This window comes from Ipomoea nil, unplaced genomic scaffold (assembly GCF_001879475.1).
Source record: "Ipomoea nil cultivar Tokyo-kokei standard unplaced genomic scaffold, Asagao_1.1 scaffold0805, whole genome shotgun sequence".
In the NCBI taxonomy this organism is placed as follows: domain Eukaryota; kingdom Viridiplantae; phylum Streptophyta; class Magnoliopsida; order Solanales; family Convolvulaceae; genus Ipomoea; species Ipomoea nil.
In genome coordinates, this window is record NW_017617233.1 from 2,170,430 (window position 1) to 2,186,160 (window position 15,731).

At 34.9% G+C, this 15,731-nt stretch overlaps 2 protein-coding genes across 3 annotated transcripts; both read right to left on the minus strand.

Moving 5' to 3' along the window:
• Window positions 1-2,385: 2,385 nt before the first annotated feature.
• Window positions 2,386-5,767, minus strand: LOC109177534. Of its 2 annotated transcripts, none has more exons than XM_019326912.1 (12): window positions 5,395-5,767; window positions 5,112-5,271; window positions 4,795-4,995; window positions 4,416-4,480; window positions 4,294-4,330; window positions 4,117-4,178; window positions 3,941-4,027; window positions 3,615-3,665; window positions 3,318-3,539; window positions 3,127-3,220; window positions 2,808-2,948; window positions 2,386-2,698 (listed from the first exon to the last, which is right to left on the minus strand). In XM_019326912.1, the coding sequence occupies exons 1-12, from the start codon at window positions 5,614-5,616 to the stop codon at window positions 2,616-2,618; spliced, it is 1,425 nt and encodes a 474-aa protein (XP_019182457.1). In that variant the 5' UTR covers window positions 5,617-5,767; the 3' UTR covers window positions 2,386-2,615. The 2 variants fall into 2 exon arrangements, with proteins under 2 accessions (XP_019182457.1, XP_019182456.1); XM_019326911.1 differs by having other exon boundaries at window positions 4,291-4,330.
• A 1,225-nt stretch (window positions 5,768-6,992) lies between these two features.
• LOC109177681 (U1 small nuclear ribonucleoprotein 70 kDa-like) lies at window positions 6,993-12,651 on the minus strand. The gene is made up of 10 exons (XM_019327109.1): window positions 12,325-12,651; window positions 11,482-11,596; window positions 11,321-11,400; window positions 10,813-10,888; window positions 10,656-10,720; window positions 10,495-10,557; window positions 8,981-9,062; window positions 8,606-8,768; window positions 8,122-8,187; window positions 6,993-8,019 (listed from the first exon to the last, which is right to left on the minus strand). The coding sequence occupies exons 1-10, from the start codon at window positions 12,418-12,420 to the stop codon at window positions 7,332-7,334; spliced, it is 1,494 nt and encodes a 497-aa protein (XP_019182654.1). The 5' UTR covers window positions 12,421-12,651; the 3' UTR covers window positions 6,993-7,331.
• Window positions 12,652-15,731: the final 3,080 nt, after the last annotated feature.

Sequence of the window (15,731 nt, forward strand, 5' to 3'; positions counted from 1 at the left end):
TTTTTCATCCATCTCTCCTACTTGGATCATAAAAAACCCGTGAAAATTTAAACTAGTATGGATGCTCTCTCATAAGCACGTTTATCTATTCAAATTACTGAAAAGAGTGAGGTGCCTCTACCACATATGCCTCCATCCAATATGCACCATTGCAAGTTTGCTTAAGTTTCTTCCCTTACTTCCACACACAATGATTATTTCGTTCAAAGTTAATCCTTGTGAAAGTTATATTCTAAAAGAAATTATGGATGAATATGCTAGAGCTTAAATTCTAGCAAAGTTATGAATTATGATTATCCTTTAATATATTTTACTAGGAATGTGTAGTGGGAGAGGAATTGCTATATAATTAAGGAAATCGTGAATGTGAGATAAAGAGGGTGTTCAAAGAAATATTTTTATGGATTGTTTTGTTGGAGATAGTTTAGGCGTAGTTGAATTACATATCTGCGGAGACCATAAATACGTCGTTTGGTAGAGGAAATTGCAATTTCCTCCAAATGCTGAATTCTAATTCAGATCCCCCTCCCCCTCGATGAATTACAATTCGGTATTTTGAAGGGAGAAAAAGAGGTAGTATGAAAAGAAATTATGGATGAATATGCTAGAGCTTAAATTCTAGCGAAGTTATGAATTATGATTATCCTTTAATATATTTTACTAGGAATGTGTAGTGGGAGAGGAATTGCTATATAATTAAGGAAATCGTGAATGTGAGATAAAGAGGGTGTTCAAAGAAATATTTTTATGGATTGTTTTGTTGGAGATAGTTTAGGCGTAGTTGAATTACATATCTGCGGAGACCATAAATACGTCGTTTGGTAGAGGAAATTACAATTTCTTCCAAATGCTGAATTCTAATTCAGACCTCCCTCCCCCTCGATGAATTACAATTCGGTATTTTGAAGGGAGAAAAAGAGGTAGTATGAAAACTATTTTTTACCCTCTATTACTATTTTGTCCCCTTTTCCTTTCGGTTCTCCGACAGAGCATTATTTCTTTTTGCTTTCCTTTTTGTTTTCCCGAACATAGATCGAGACTCGATCCCTGGTCATTCTTCCGAAGTTTCACCTCTATGACCAGTTGAGCTACCCATGCAGGCTATTATTATTATTTTTTTATTATTATTAGTAGCAACAGTAGATATGGACATTTCAATCATTGTATCACTTATTTCATTTCAATTCCATGCCTTATTTTTGCATACCAAACATGATAATTTAAATTTCTACTTTATTCTCATCTTCATACCAAACACTATAATTTGAATTTATAATTTATTGACACCTTATTCTATTCCCAACGAATTACAATTCCTTTCCCCTGAATTTATAATTTATTGACACCTTATTCTATTCCCAGCGAATTACAATTCCTTTCCTCTCTAACCTTTCTTCCAACCAAACCTTGGTAGGGATGTCTTCCTTTGTTGGGAGGAATAAGAGAGAAGTATTTGAGCTTTATAAAGGACAAAATGGTTAGTCTTCATCTAAAATTGGAGTTTGAACGAATTACGAATAAGTCATAGTGAGTTCTTCCTTGGAAAATGTAATTTTTAATTTTTAATTTTAAATTTTTTTTTTTATTATTTTTTTGTATAAAACAATTAAACAACACTTCAAGGCTAACTATCATATTTGAATCGTGTATAAGATTTAAATTATTATAAAAATATAAAGTAGCATGACATGGCTTCCAAGTATACGGTAATAAAACTTTTACATTAAAAAAATGACATAATTGTATAAATTTTGTGAGTTTAATGATCCTGTTGAAGTTTTTTTTTTTTTTTTTGAATGTTGCTGACTCTATTATAATATATAATATCTGTTCATAATTATTTTTCAATTTATTAAAGCTTTCAGTGAGGCTCGAACTCACAATCTCCCATATAAGAGTCCAATTCAAGTGTCATCTGTGCACAAGATGCTAGATTATTTGACCATTATCTATTATTTATATTATATGAATTAAAAATTAAAATTTAAACTGACTTTTAAATTTTGAGTGAACTTTTCTAGGTTATTAGTTTGGATAATTTTTTTTTTTATATATTATATCAAAATTGATCAAAATATGAGATACTACTAACATTTTCCATATACTAGTTTCAAGAGTTTTTAAAATTTATATATATATATTTATATATCATGATCAAATGTGTCAACTTGCTTCCTATGAGTTCGTGTGATAAGATTTGAGCCATTAAATGTTTGAGATCAATGACTTAGATTTCGCGAGTTTTGCATCGCGAACTGTGCAAGTTAAGTGCACAGTTGGCGAAATAAGCATCTCAAGCATTCAATGATCGAGATCTGTCCATACGGACTAATGGGAAGGGGTGAATAACATGTTTTTTAACCCCCCCAAAAAAAAGAGCAGAAATTTACTCAGAATATACCAAAATTGAATAACATGTATGAGTATTATTTCACACTCCTTGGCATAAGAAATACACAAATTAAATATCACAACCAACACCATATGATCATGAAACAAATGACAAATAATTGACTTGCTTTGCATTGCACATAAAATTGAATACAATTAAGTATAAACATGTATTCATCCTCATCCTCATCATCATCATCATCCTGTCTGAGAAATCCAGGATACTAGGAATGGTAGCAGAGGTTGTCAAATCCCATGTAGTCATTGTTCTCCAGCTTCTCTATCATGTCTGCTATTCCTACACCACCTGCATTAGTTTGCAAGAAACCTAAATGGGTAAGTACCCTAAAATTATCCCGGTCTGATCAACATTTATATTTAGTTCTCGACAAATAATATAATAATCGCTATTTTACCTAAACTGATTGCACTGACAAAAATGGTCAAAGCCAGTATGAAAATGATAATGGAAGTCCTCCCAAGAATGGCTATCACCCTTCTCACCACATGTTGCCCAGCAAGGGCAGCAAATGTAGCCACTGCAACAAAGTAAGAAGCTGCAAATGCCAAAAACATACTTCAAAACCTATGTTTAGAGTCAGAGGTTAAAACCTTAATAGCATGTTTGGTTTACGGATTAGATTTTAAGGGAAAAGGAATAAAATATGAATTCTGTTTGCTCGTGAATAGATTTTAAATTTCTAAAGCATAAGCGTATGATTGTAAATGTCTTACCATAAGGGACTGGGAAACGCTTCAGAAGGTAATATTGAACAACGGACATGGAGGACGAGAATGTCATCGAGAAGGTTGATGTTGCACTTGCAACCTGAGAACGTGTCATGTCGTGTACATAATATATAAAATGTAAATAAATACATATACAGTTTCAATTATCAGTTTAGACTTTTTAACGGCGAATGTACCTGAGGAGAAATTCCGAGTTCTAGGAAAAGGGGTCCGAGGATGAACCCACCCCCTAGCCCAAGTAACCCTCCAACAATCCCAGCCACCATACCACAGACACAATACAAGAACAGAAGATGTGGCTTCCAAGTCTGTATCTCTTTTCCCCTGGATGCAACTATCCTGGTGCCCTTGTACAAGCCTATTGCTTCATACAGAGAAACAGAAGCTGCAATGGGTATCTGAGAAACATAAAATCATTGTCAGAAATCCATGAAAATCTAGTGATTGATGACATGATCATTCAGACAGTTTACCTGCAACAAGTTGACAATCCAGTACCAGGTAGAGCATGTTGTAGTGTATGTCTGCAAAGGGATTCATAAAAATGTTGGATGTGATTCAGAAACCAAGTTGGTCGAACTGTTAGTTTGGTAACCACAAGATTCTAAGTTTGGCTCCCAGTTGGAGTGGCCTATTGGCCTTCTTGGTTTGAGCCGGTCAACTATGGGCAACCTGGTTTACCTTTGTGTGATTCTTTACCGGCTAGGGTCACAAGATAGAGTTTACCCAGTGTATACCTTCGGATAATAACTACGGGTTTCCCTCGTCACCCCCCCAAAAAAAAGGAATGGCATATTACCTTTATAATCTGTATAGCTAGGAAAGCCAGCCAGACAAACATCAGCAGTGCAGACTCTTTCCAGTAAATGTTTTTCATCATAGAAACCTAGATTTTAAGGTTTTTGTCAGTGATTACACTGTACTCATGACATCAAGAATAGCAGATTAAACAAACATGGACCATAATGCTCTTACCTCTTCATTTAGACTAGACTTGGGATCACTAGGAAGTGCTTTATAGTCCCCACCAGAACCCTCTGCAATTCAAGAAGTTAAACCACCAGTCATGATTCACTGCACTACCTTGAATATACCCAAAAAAAAAGAAAAAAAGATTAAGACTTTGTATAGAGAGAGTGATAGACTTACCACCTGGTTTGGATTCTGATTCTAAAAGCTGGGCTGCTTCCTGAAAATGACAAAACATTCAAGTTTGTTGGATTATGGTTTCTGTTTCTGTATTTTTTATTTTTTGTTGCTAAGCAAAAACTCACCTTTCTCATCACTGTTTCTTTCTTCCAGGTTTCAATTCCTTTCAAAAATGCCTTAGTTGATGTACCTGCAAGAACAAGTGTTCACAAACTCTATACATCTTGCTATTGATTATGCCTGTTGAGCATATAATATATAAACATAAATGTGCAATCCAACTATTAGTTTAGATTTTTAGAAGCACATTTTCAATATGGTATCAGGTAAAAAAGACTGTGGTCCATATGTTGCTTGGAGCCCGTTAAAAAGTAACCAGCTGGCACACGTGAGGAGCGTGCTGAGTGTATAATATATAAACATAAATGTCCAGTCTAACTATAAACTTAGTCTTTTAGTTGAGACAGAACATTTCATTCAATTATGTCTGTTGTGGTGATTTACCTATGAAAAGAATGATGAGAAGGACAGTGACCATCCAATCAGCAAAGATAACATTGAAAGCCACTCCAATGCTTATGCCAAGCATCAACATAGGTTGAAACAGGAGGGCTAAGTCATAGTCTATCAATGGCATGTCCAATGTAGGATGCCTAAGTCTCAAGTTGTAATACACTGTTGATCCAGCTGCCCCCATGATCATACCTGGTAACTCAAAAACAGTTAGGTGTTGCAGTATTTTATCAGCTTTATAACTCTTTTTACTTCGTTTCTGTGTATTATTGATCAATCATGTTTACAAGATACAGGAAGTGACATACATTTGGAAATGGCTGTTGATGATTTGGGGTCGAAACCGATGATGAGAGTGAGCATAGGAACAAAAATGCCACCACCTCCAACCCCTCCAACACTCCCCAAAGCTGCACCAAGAAACCCCACCAGACTTCCCACCACCACTTCCCATCCAAACTTCATCTCCTGCATGCATTCTCCACACAACATATTACATTATGGAAATCGATGAGGGGCAACCCCAGTCAAGTTAATCAGACTGTTAACTAGGTAAGGTTACAAAAGAGTAGAGAGAATTTATTGTCTTACAGGCCAGACAGGTTGATAGGAGGAGTGTCCATCCCACAAGAAGTGCATTAGCCTGACTAAAAAGGCTTCTGCTTTCTTGTCTTCCACTACTGCTGGTTCAGGGGATTGCAGGAGCCTGTCAGTGCTGCCTACAACCGCGAAGAAGCCATGGATGAACACTACACATGTTGCTGTTATGGCAAAACCCAGAATTCTTCTACTCAACTCGCTCCTCAGAGCCATGGCAATTGGCAACCACCCAATAAGGCTAGCTAGCTCTGCTATGTGTGTGTGTGTGCACTGGTATCTGCAGGCTAGAGCTAGCTTGGAAGTGGTGTAAATAGGGGATGGATGGAGGAAAGGTAATGAGTGTACGCGTTTTTAGTGCATAGTTTTCTATCTACATTATATTTATAAGAGAAGATGAAACAGTTAGCTCTTAGTTCATCAGTTGTACGTAGCTTAAGGAGTGGTAGTAAAAAACCTACACTTTGACTTATTCTGTTCATTTCCTTTTACCTACAAGGGGATCTAGTTCCTCTTCCTACTTTAAGCCTATTAAAGGTAAGTATGTCCCATAACTTACTGGTTATCTGGTTTAAACTAAGAAAACCCTCAAATAGGACTTGAGAGTCGAACTTGTAAGCTTGTGGTTACCAAGTCAACATGTTGTCCGACCAATTTTATTGGGGTTGCCCTCATTTACTCATTTACTCATCATTTACTCATCATTTTAAGTATGTCCGACCTAAAGGAGTACTCATTTACTCATCATTTTATTCTTACATACATTCCTTAAGGAGAAATCTTTATCTTAAGAGTTGAACAATTTTTTATTTAACTTTAAAGTTTTATACATATTAGTTTCATATTGTAAGTGAACCTAACTATATATGAATGGTGTTAACGTCGTGGATTATACTCTTACCGTTACTGAATTGATTTATAGTTTTATACTTACTAGTGACTAGTGAGATGTAATTAGCATCAATGAGATGTATATTGTAATAGAACTAACTAGTCCGCATTATGAATGATTTGTTAGCAAAATATTGGATCTGTTTAGCAATATATGTGACATTTTGGTTGTCCTTAACCGCCTCTCTGCTTGTGAAACTTCCGGGAAGGTCTTCAGGAGTTGCGTCCTCTGTAACTCGCCATCACTTTGTCTTTATTGGATGTAGCATAATTTGAGGATGTGTCCGTAACTGGGTTTCACTGCTCTGGTTGTATGTTCCACTTGGGAATATGAAACCTCTGCTTGCGAAGCTTCTAGGAAAGTTCGTGGTTTAAACCGACCGTACCTACCACCAGTACTATATAGCTTTAGCTAAGCTAAGAATAAGCTTCACGTTTGAGTATTACCGTCAAGACTCAAGAATGAAGAATATCGCAAAGAAGCTTGTTATCGAGAATGCAACCTAAAGTAATATGTGAATCCAACTTTTTCGACTAAAAAAAAAAAAAAACCAACTTTTTCGACTCAAACACATCACATTTCGAAATTCTGGCCTGGAAAACACTTTTTGGCTAATGTTAATTCTTCAAGCAGTCTAAAAGAATTAAAACTACCGCCAAGGATAAGTAAAGCTAAATGCCACCACGAGAGAAAAAGAATCGACTCAAAAACCAAGTCACCTTAACACTGAAGATAAAAAAAAAAAAAAAAAATTCGACCATGAAACATTCAAAATCAAGGAGTACTCGAAACATTAAAGAAAAACCCCCCAGTGCCTGACCACTCACTCGTATGTTTCTCCAATGAACATACAGGGTTCACAACAGAATAGAAAATGGAACTGAGACAACTAAAAGGCACTCCTAGACTGGGATATACCAGTTTCTAAAGCTTGCTAACATCAATCACATTCACTGCCAACACAGCTCCAAAAGTGCCGTAGGAACATTGAGACATTAAACTGAAGTAAATAAATCATCAGATGGTTGGCCTTCAAGCATTAGTACTCATACTCACGAGAACTTGGCCTATCAGACTTCCGATAATCACGGTCCTTTTCAGATGGCTCAGATCCTGCGCGGCCATATGCATAATCATCATCCTCCGTTTGTTCATATCGATCACGACCAGAATCTTTGTAGCGGTCATCATCTCCACGTGCATCCTGGTTATCATACTCACGACTTTGGTGATGGTCATAATAATCATAGTGTCCACGGTCACGATCTCCCTCTGAACGCCTATGCCCAGGATCAGACTGCTCATACCACCCTTGGTCATCCTCCATCCCTGCATGATCATAGTTCCTCTCCTTTTCACCATGTCGGTCTTGCTCATGATCATAATCATAGTCTCTATCACGAGAACGCCCACGATCATTGTCAATATCAAATTCATAATCTCTGCCTCTATCTCTATCCCTCTCACGATGACGATCTCGTTCCCGCTCCTTATCTCGATCTTTATCACGATCCTTTCCACGTTCACGGTCACGCACTCTATCACGATCACGCTCTCTATCACGGTCACGCCCACGGTCCTTCTCCCTATCCTTTCTATCACGATCCCTGTGGTGTCTCTCATCCCTATGCTCACGATCCCTTGGCCTGTCGTGAGATCGCTCACGAGACTTTTCTCGTTCTCTTTCCCTATCCCTACCACCCCTCTCACGGGATTTCTCTCTGTCCCTGAAATGTTGCCAGAAAGTTCATTAGCACATTATGCATGCTTCTATACACAGTTTTACAGCAAATAAGAACATTACAAAAACAATATAGGCAAATGCTTACCTCTCTCTGTCATCTCGAATCCTTGGTTCCTCAGACCTAGATGGTCCTCCTGGCTGCACTTGCTCCCTGAAGGATTGAAAAGGCCAACAATAAAAATTTGTTACCTAATTACCTTACATTTTGAAGCATGTCATGAATGAAAATTATCTGAGTTGTTCTCTTAGTAGAGCTATAATAAGTTTATAACCATAGTAAAACCTAATATTTAACGAGAGAGAGAGAGAGGGAGGGAGGGTGGACACAGGGCCATTTCACAAATAGCAAGCCATATTAAAGCAAAAACAAAATGTGTGACACCAGTTGACAGTTTAATTTCACAAATTTTGTTTCCACTTTTATACTGTTCTCTCACAATACAATTAACATCATTTAGTTACATTTAAAACCTAAAGGTGTTCCCCCTTGGTGGAGAAGAAGGGCTTAAGCCTTATCTTCTCTGTTAAAACTTAAAACTTAAGTGCATATGTTGCAACCACATGATTACCTCCCAGAGGACCTCTGGTTAAGATCTTCATTTCCAACCCTTGTTGTTCCAAGTCCACCACCTAGCCTTCGGGGGCGCCAATTTGGGACAGTTCTCCCCCGTTCAACATCAACAAGCACCCTTCTGTTATCAATCTTCTTCCCATCAGCTTGTTTATATGCAGCTGAAAAACACATATTTGCAGTCTTGGTAAAAGGTATAAATGATATAAAGAAATGAGGAAACATAAAGCCCTGTTTGATAATATAGTTAGCTTATTAGCAAATTTTGGCTTATTTGATCCTAATGCTATCAACTAGTGAAACTCACTAACCCAATCAGCTAACAACTATTTACCAAACACCCCAAAAAATAAGCCTTAGAGAAGTATAAAACCTTTCATATCCCGAGTATGAACATACTCAATAAAGGCATATCCTCTAGGTTTGTTGTTTGTCTTGTCTGTAACCAGACGAACCTGAAACTCAAACAACACAAAATCAGCAATCATCTTAGGAATGAAATTCATATCTACATGCCAAAATGCAGTTTTAGCTTTATTTTTATTTCATGCAATTAAACATTAACTAAAGTCCTACTGGCACGGCAGACAGGCACTATGCCTCATAAGCCGTGCTCACCTTTTATCATAGAGCTCCCAGGCAATAGGCATCACCGTCACTGGTAGAGTAGCGAAAAAACTGTGGCGAATTTACAGTTCCCAGACATTCTAGTTTCCCCTTACCCGGGAATGTTTTGGAAATAAATAAATAAATAACTATAAATAATATATGAAATACCAGGCTCCTCAACTGCAGAAACATTTTTGATAGCCTTTAAATCCAAAAATAAAATTTTAGTAGCAGAAACCGGACATATGAAAGTTAAAAAGGAGAGAGAGATGTTGATACTCCCAACAAATTTTACCCTTGACCCAGCGCAGGAAAGGTATGTGTCTCTCTTGTTGCTTCAAAAGGGCCAAAAGGCATAATGCATCACTGCTCTGCTCAACTTAAGATTTTCAGCTTAGTTTGGCAGGATGAAGCACAGGCTTCAGGATTAAAATGGTTCCATTTTGACAAGTCAAGGATCCAAACGACACCGTGAACAAATTTCTTATTACCAAGAACATTACCTACCAGATGAACCCCCTACCAGAGAAGCTCCTATGAGCTAATAGAATGTCAAGACTTGATGGGAAAAATTTAAGACCCAGAAGGGCTAAAGAAGGAATAGAAGGACCACTGTTACAGTCAGAGGGAGTAAAAATTTACCTGAGAAGCAAGTCAAAACTTGTCTTACCAACCTCTACTTTTGAAGTAAAAAGGGATGCTAACTATCTAATCTTTTTCTTAGTGTATGGTATAAATTGGAACAAATAAGGTGGCAATATTCAAGTTACATGAGGGAAAGGTTCTAACGGGTATCAACAGCAATGAATAACTTATGAGATATATTTAGACAAATGTCATGCAACACAATACACACAGTAAAAGAAAGACTTCTTACAACTGCTATGGATATAGAACTGAAAAAAAGTTGAGAACCGATTTCTTCTATGTAAAATCGCTTTTAAGAACTTAAGAAGTTTATAGATAATTCCTCCATTCCAATTTGAAATGAGAATACAAAATAATAATTAGTCATAGTTACTTCCCAAGTATAATTCCATATTAATTGGTCAAGAAATAACTGGTACTATATTCATTCTAAAGCAAGTATAGATTCAACCATTTCGACACATCAACAATATTAAGAGACTAAATTGAAAGATAGACAACCAATTTGGGATGGAAGGACAACATTGGGAAATTTACAAGAGAATAGCAATCCCACCATATAGGTTACCTCTTACCGACTCAAAAGCCAAAAATTGGAACCCCCTGTGGGGGGTGCTCAATAATACCTACCCTCTTTATAGGACCATAAGCCTCAAACTCCCTTTTGATTCTGCTTTCAGTTGTCTCATAGTTCTGTTAACAAACAAAAAGCCATCACATAAGTCCCCTGCAATGTGAATATATCTATAGCTTAATTTTAAAATAATCAACTTGTAATAATCTCTACTCACGAGTCTAGCTACAAACAATGTTTTGTATGGATCTCCTGTAGCATTTGGGTCATTACTTGGATCATCTGCAAGAATATAGTTCAAGATCAACCAATACTTTCAAAAGATACACTCAGGTATGTATTAGAGCAAAGGCAAGAAGCAAATCCAAAAGTACATTTTTCAAGCTCTTCAGCAGCCTTTTCTGCTCCCTTTTCAAGCCTTATCTTGTGGACCCTAGCCCTTCTTTCTGTCTGTTATATTAAAGAAATCAAGTGAAACACATTCATAACATAATCAGGCATGTCTAAGTGAAATCTAATCAAAGTTCCAAAGCAGTTTACGCATACACAATTTAAATGACTTTAGAAACTTCAAGAAAATACCCTTATCATTTAAGGAAAACCGGTGAGATGATGATAAAAATAAAAAATAACCAATGAATGATGACCAATAGAGAGGAAGAACATTAAAGAGCATCTTAAAAATGAGGTCTGATAAAAACTGTGAAGATTAGAATAAACAAACACTTTCATTCATGCAAAAACACATTATGCAATAGGTTAGTGGAAATCAGTTTTTTATATCAAGATGTGTCCTTACCATCTACAGAGCAAAATCCAGTGATTAACTTTACATAAAACACATCATGAAGATTTTATTTTTATTTTTGGAAAATATCTTACCGGAGTTTCAACCTCCTTAACAGGTGGAGCATATTCTGGATCACCCGGCTCAGCAAAATTACTAACGAATTGAGCCATTCCTACCGATGGAAAATGATTTACATTTTAGCTTCATGTTAATCAACGAACCAATAAAATTCATCAGAACAGTAAATAGAAACCTGTATATGGAGGGCATTTTCTCTTCTCAGGAGGTGGTTTGAATTCCAGAGGTGGGCGAGGCTCAAACAGTTTTAGCAAATTAGTTGTCAAACCAGTAGGGTGGCTTTGACCAATCTGCATTACAATTAACTAGATTAGTAGGAGGAAGCAAAATGCCCTATAAATTAATAGGGCATGTTAGCATTTATTAAAATTAAAATAAAAAAAATAAAAATAAAAAAACATTGCTGAAACTGATCCAAACATCTAGAAAAAATTGCATTTGCATCCGCTGCCGGCTGCTGCTTGCCAGAAGAAAGACCAAAACAACAAAGTTCAGGTTACTGAAACTATTTCAATCATTCAGGAAAAGTCTCATTTGTCAGCTACTGCTTGCCAGAAGCAAGACCAAAGCAACAGAGTTCAGGCTTGAGCTAATCTCCTCAAATCTTATTGAGCATTTAGCGTTCCATGAGGAAATATAGCACAAATAAGATAAATCAAAGCACAAATAAGATAAATCAAAGCTCTACATAGACGTAGGATCAACAAAAATTATCATCAATACAGTGAAAATACTTCCAAAACACACACTCTTCAAAACCAATCCAAGGCCATAAATTCGTCATATACACTAACTCACAACCGGCAGATGCAAAACTCAAAAGCAATTTAAGGATGCGAGTGGAGTAACAGAACGAATCAAACAAATCTTAAGTCTTAACTGATATAGCGTTATATTTATCAAAGTAAATATAAACAACTCACATCCACATTAAGTTAAATCCAGAGAGAACTAGATAACAAAACAAGAACAAATCCAAGATATCCTACACTTAAGCAGCAATAAAACTATTATTTACCAGCTTGAGTTGCATAACATTGGCACGGTTTTGGGCCTTGGTGCGCGCCTGAACGGCGGCGTTGTTGCGCATGAACGCATCGTTGGGATCTCCCATTGTCGGCGATATCGAAGAGAAATCCTAGGGTTTCCCCTCGAAGGTAAATGATCGTCGCGGTTACGGTGAACGGACGGCGAAGATCAGATGCATCTATATATAGACCTGGATTGGAGAGAGTGAGAGATCTCTATCGCAGATAAGAGCGGCAGCGAACCCAGAAAGCGAAGCGGAAGGGTTTTGAGAGCGAAGCATATACGTATTATGTATTTACAGAGGACGCTAACGAGTTTAAGATATAAAATTTATATATTTAGTTATTTAGTAGCAACAACAATCTAACCAAGTTGATAAACTGTAGCAAATTATGCTATGGACTCGTGTTTATCATGTGTATGGTGAACACGTTATACATTCATAATTTATATACTGTACATTTATACTTTTTAAATTATAAATTCGTAATTTTTATATTGTAAATTTATAAAATTTATATTGTAGATTCATAATTTATATACTGCACATCCATAATTTCTATACGGTATGAATTTACATTATAAATTTTATAGATCTACAATATAGAAATTATGAATCTACAGTACATAAATTATGAATTATCCAGTGCACATTTCGACTTTGGGTAGCAACGGCAAGCGTCGCATCAACAAAAAAAAAAAAAATGCAAGTGCCCTCATCACTCAATTTTTAAAAAATATATTTAGAAATTAATTTAAAGTTTTTTTGAAAAAATAAATTTAATTTTAATTTAATTTAAATGTTGTTTAAATAATATTAATTTAAAAGTATTATTAAATATAAAATCACAAATTTAAAAATTATAATCCATGAGGATGTTGTGGGATTTTCTAGAGCTCGTAAGGTCTATAGCCACCGTTAGTAATACTCCTCGTTTCGATGTCTCCCATAGCTTTTGTGTGTGTAATCATGAATTATATATATATATATATATATATATATATATATATATATATATATATATATATATATATATATATATATATATATATATATATATATAGAACATTTAAAATAATACAAAAAGAAAATTGTTTGATTTATGAATAATAAATGAGTTAATACCCAAAATTGTCCTCGACTATAGTGGTTTTTCTCAATTTCGTCCTAAACGACTTTGGTGACCTAATATAGTCCCAGTCTTTTGTGTTTCGCTCAATTTAGTCCTCCGTTTGTTATTCCGTCAAATTGGTGTTAAATAAAGGGACAATTCAATAATATCAATATTGATCTTTCTTTACTTTCAACCTGCGAAGTGAGAAATCTCTCTTTCTTACACGAATTACACTCAGAGTTACTCTTAGACCTACGAATCAAATTTTATATTCGCAGCTTTAGAAGTGATTCTGGGAGTAAGTCGTAAAAAAAAAAAAGATGGATTTCGCACTTCACATGTCTATGAATAAAGAGATGTCAATATTAAAATTACTGAATTATCTATTTATTTAACAATAAATTGACGAAATAACAAATGGGGGACTAAATTGAGCAAAAACACAAAAGTCTGTGACGAAATTGAGTAAAAACACAAAACTTTGGGACTACATTAAGTCACCAAAGTCGTTTAGGACAAAATTGAGAAAAACCACTATAGTCGAAGACGATTTTGGGTATTAACTCAATAATAAATATAACACATAAGTTAGAACACATACTATGTATCAAAATGTTACACTTATCATTATATTTTTACTACTACATAACGTGACAAGCTTTTTATACGTAGTAATTATTTTTTTAAAATTGTATACATCAATTGAAGTGACAAATACTAATTGATAGAGAGTGATTATGCAGAGGTATATAGCATTATAGCATTGCTCCGAATATTATTATTGAATAGAATAATAATAAAATCATATTAGTTGTTCATACCAAAATCAAATATTATTATTAAACAAATTTTTTTAAAATAAAATAAAGGGGTGTCTAGGCGCCGATTAATCGCCGTCTAGGCGCTAAGCTCTCCCGAGAGGAATGCCTAGCGATTTTTTCAACCATGTATACAAACATACAATTTTTATATATATTTTTTTACAAATGTGCTCCCAAATTTGGGGCCCAATTATTAAAAAAAAAATTAAAAAAAAATATATAACTTATATAGTATATATATAATATGTTTTTTACAATTGTGCCCCCATTTTTGGGGGCCAATTGTAAAAAATAAAAATAAAAAATGATATATATACACATACTATACAGCAGGCAGCACTACCTATTGTATAGTATATGTGTGTGTGTGTCTATATATATATATATATATATATATATATATATATATATATATATATAATTGGGCCCTGGGCAAACATGTCCAGAGTCGGTCCTGAGTAGATATTGCTAAACCACTATAAATTTGGTGTTTTTCTTTTCATTTTTTCTTGGATTTAATCATTTAAGATAAATAGGCTTAAAAATTTTATAACTTAATTCACCCATTTTAAAGTTAAACCGGGACTTTCATATAGGTTTTTTTTTTTTTTTTGAATGCTACTGGTTCTATTACATTGTAGTATCTGTTCATATACTTTCTCAACCTACTGAAACACAGAGAACCAATAACGCCTCCACTGAAGCTCGAACTCATAATCTTCCAAATGGAAGTCCAACCCGGATACCATTGGACCACATAGTCCTGATGACTTTCATATAGGTTAATTGCACTTTTTAAGAAGTCTAGTAACTTAATTACATTGTTGTATATGTGTAGTTCACTGTTTGGTTTATTTGACAAATTTTCATAGTACTTGCATGTCAAAATAACACAAGTTAGACAAATATTTTCGAACAAGCATCGGGCTCAAATACTCAGGTCAAATATAAACACTTGACGTCCACATTAACATGCAAATGTATTGGCCAAAAAAGAATTGGTATCCACTTTGTAGGTCAAAGCACCCATGAGGTCTCTATATTATAGTATTTTGTTTAATTTAGTTATTTTATTTTTTTATTTTTATTTTGTTCAATTTAGTCCATGTATTTTAAAAAGTAGTGAATTTAAGGACAATAGTTAACAATGTTAATATTACCGTTAGCTTACGTGGTCTGACATCATCACTGTCACATCATGATATTTATATTCCAACTCATATATTACTTTATATTGGTGATAAAAATAATTAAGTTTAAATATTTATAAAATAATATATGAGTTGGAATATAAATATCATGATGTGGCAATTATGATGTCAACGTCCCGTAAACTAGTTAACAATAATATTAACACCGATAATTGTTGTTCTTAACTGCACCATTTTCTAAAAGTACAGTAATTAAATTGAACAAAACACTATATTACATGGACCTCATATGTACTTTGACCGACTTTG

What these genes read in the sequence shown, in the direction of transcription:
- LOC109177534 (XM_019326911.1), bottom strand. Translation starts at nt 5,616, where the DNA reads ATGGCTCTGAGGAGCGAGTTGAGTAGAAGAATTCTGGGTTTTGCCATA. An exon ending in ATCAGAATCCAAACCAGGTG is followed by an intron (nt 4,179 to 4,290) that starts GTAAGTCTATCA and finishes CTTGAATTGCAG; the next exon opens with AGGGTTCTGGTGGGGACTAT. An exon ending in AGTCTAGTCTAAATGAAGAG is followed by an intron (nt 4,028 to 4,116) that starts GTAAGAGCATTA and finishes CTTAAAATCTAG; the next exon opens with GTTTCTATGATGAAAAACAT.
- LOC109177681 (XM_019327109.1), bottom strand. Translation starts at nt 12,420, where the DNA reads ATGGGAGATCCCAACGATGCGTTCATGCGCAACAACGCCGCCGTTCAG. An exon ending in ATGTTATGCAACTCAAGCTG is followed by an intron (nt 11,597 to 12,324) that starts GTAAATAATAGT and finishes ATTGTAATGCAG; the next exon opens with ATTGGTCAAAGCCACCCTAC. An exon ending in CTTATGGTCCTATAAAGAGG is followed by an intron (nt 9,063 to 10,494) that starts GTAGGTATTATT and finishes TTTGAGTTTCAG; the next exon opens with GTTCGTCTGGTTACAGACAA.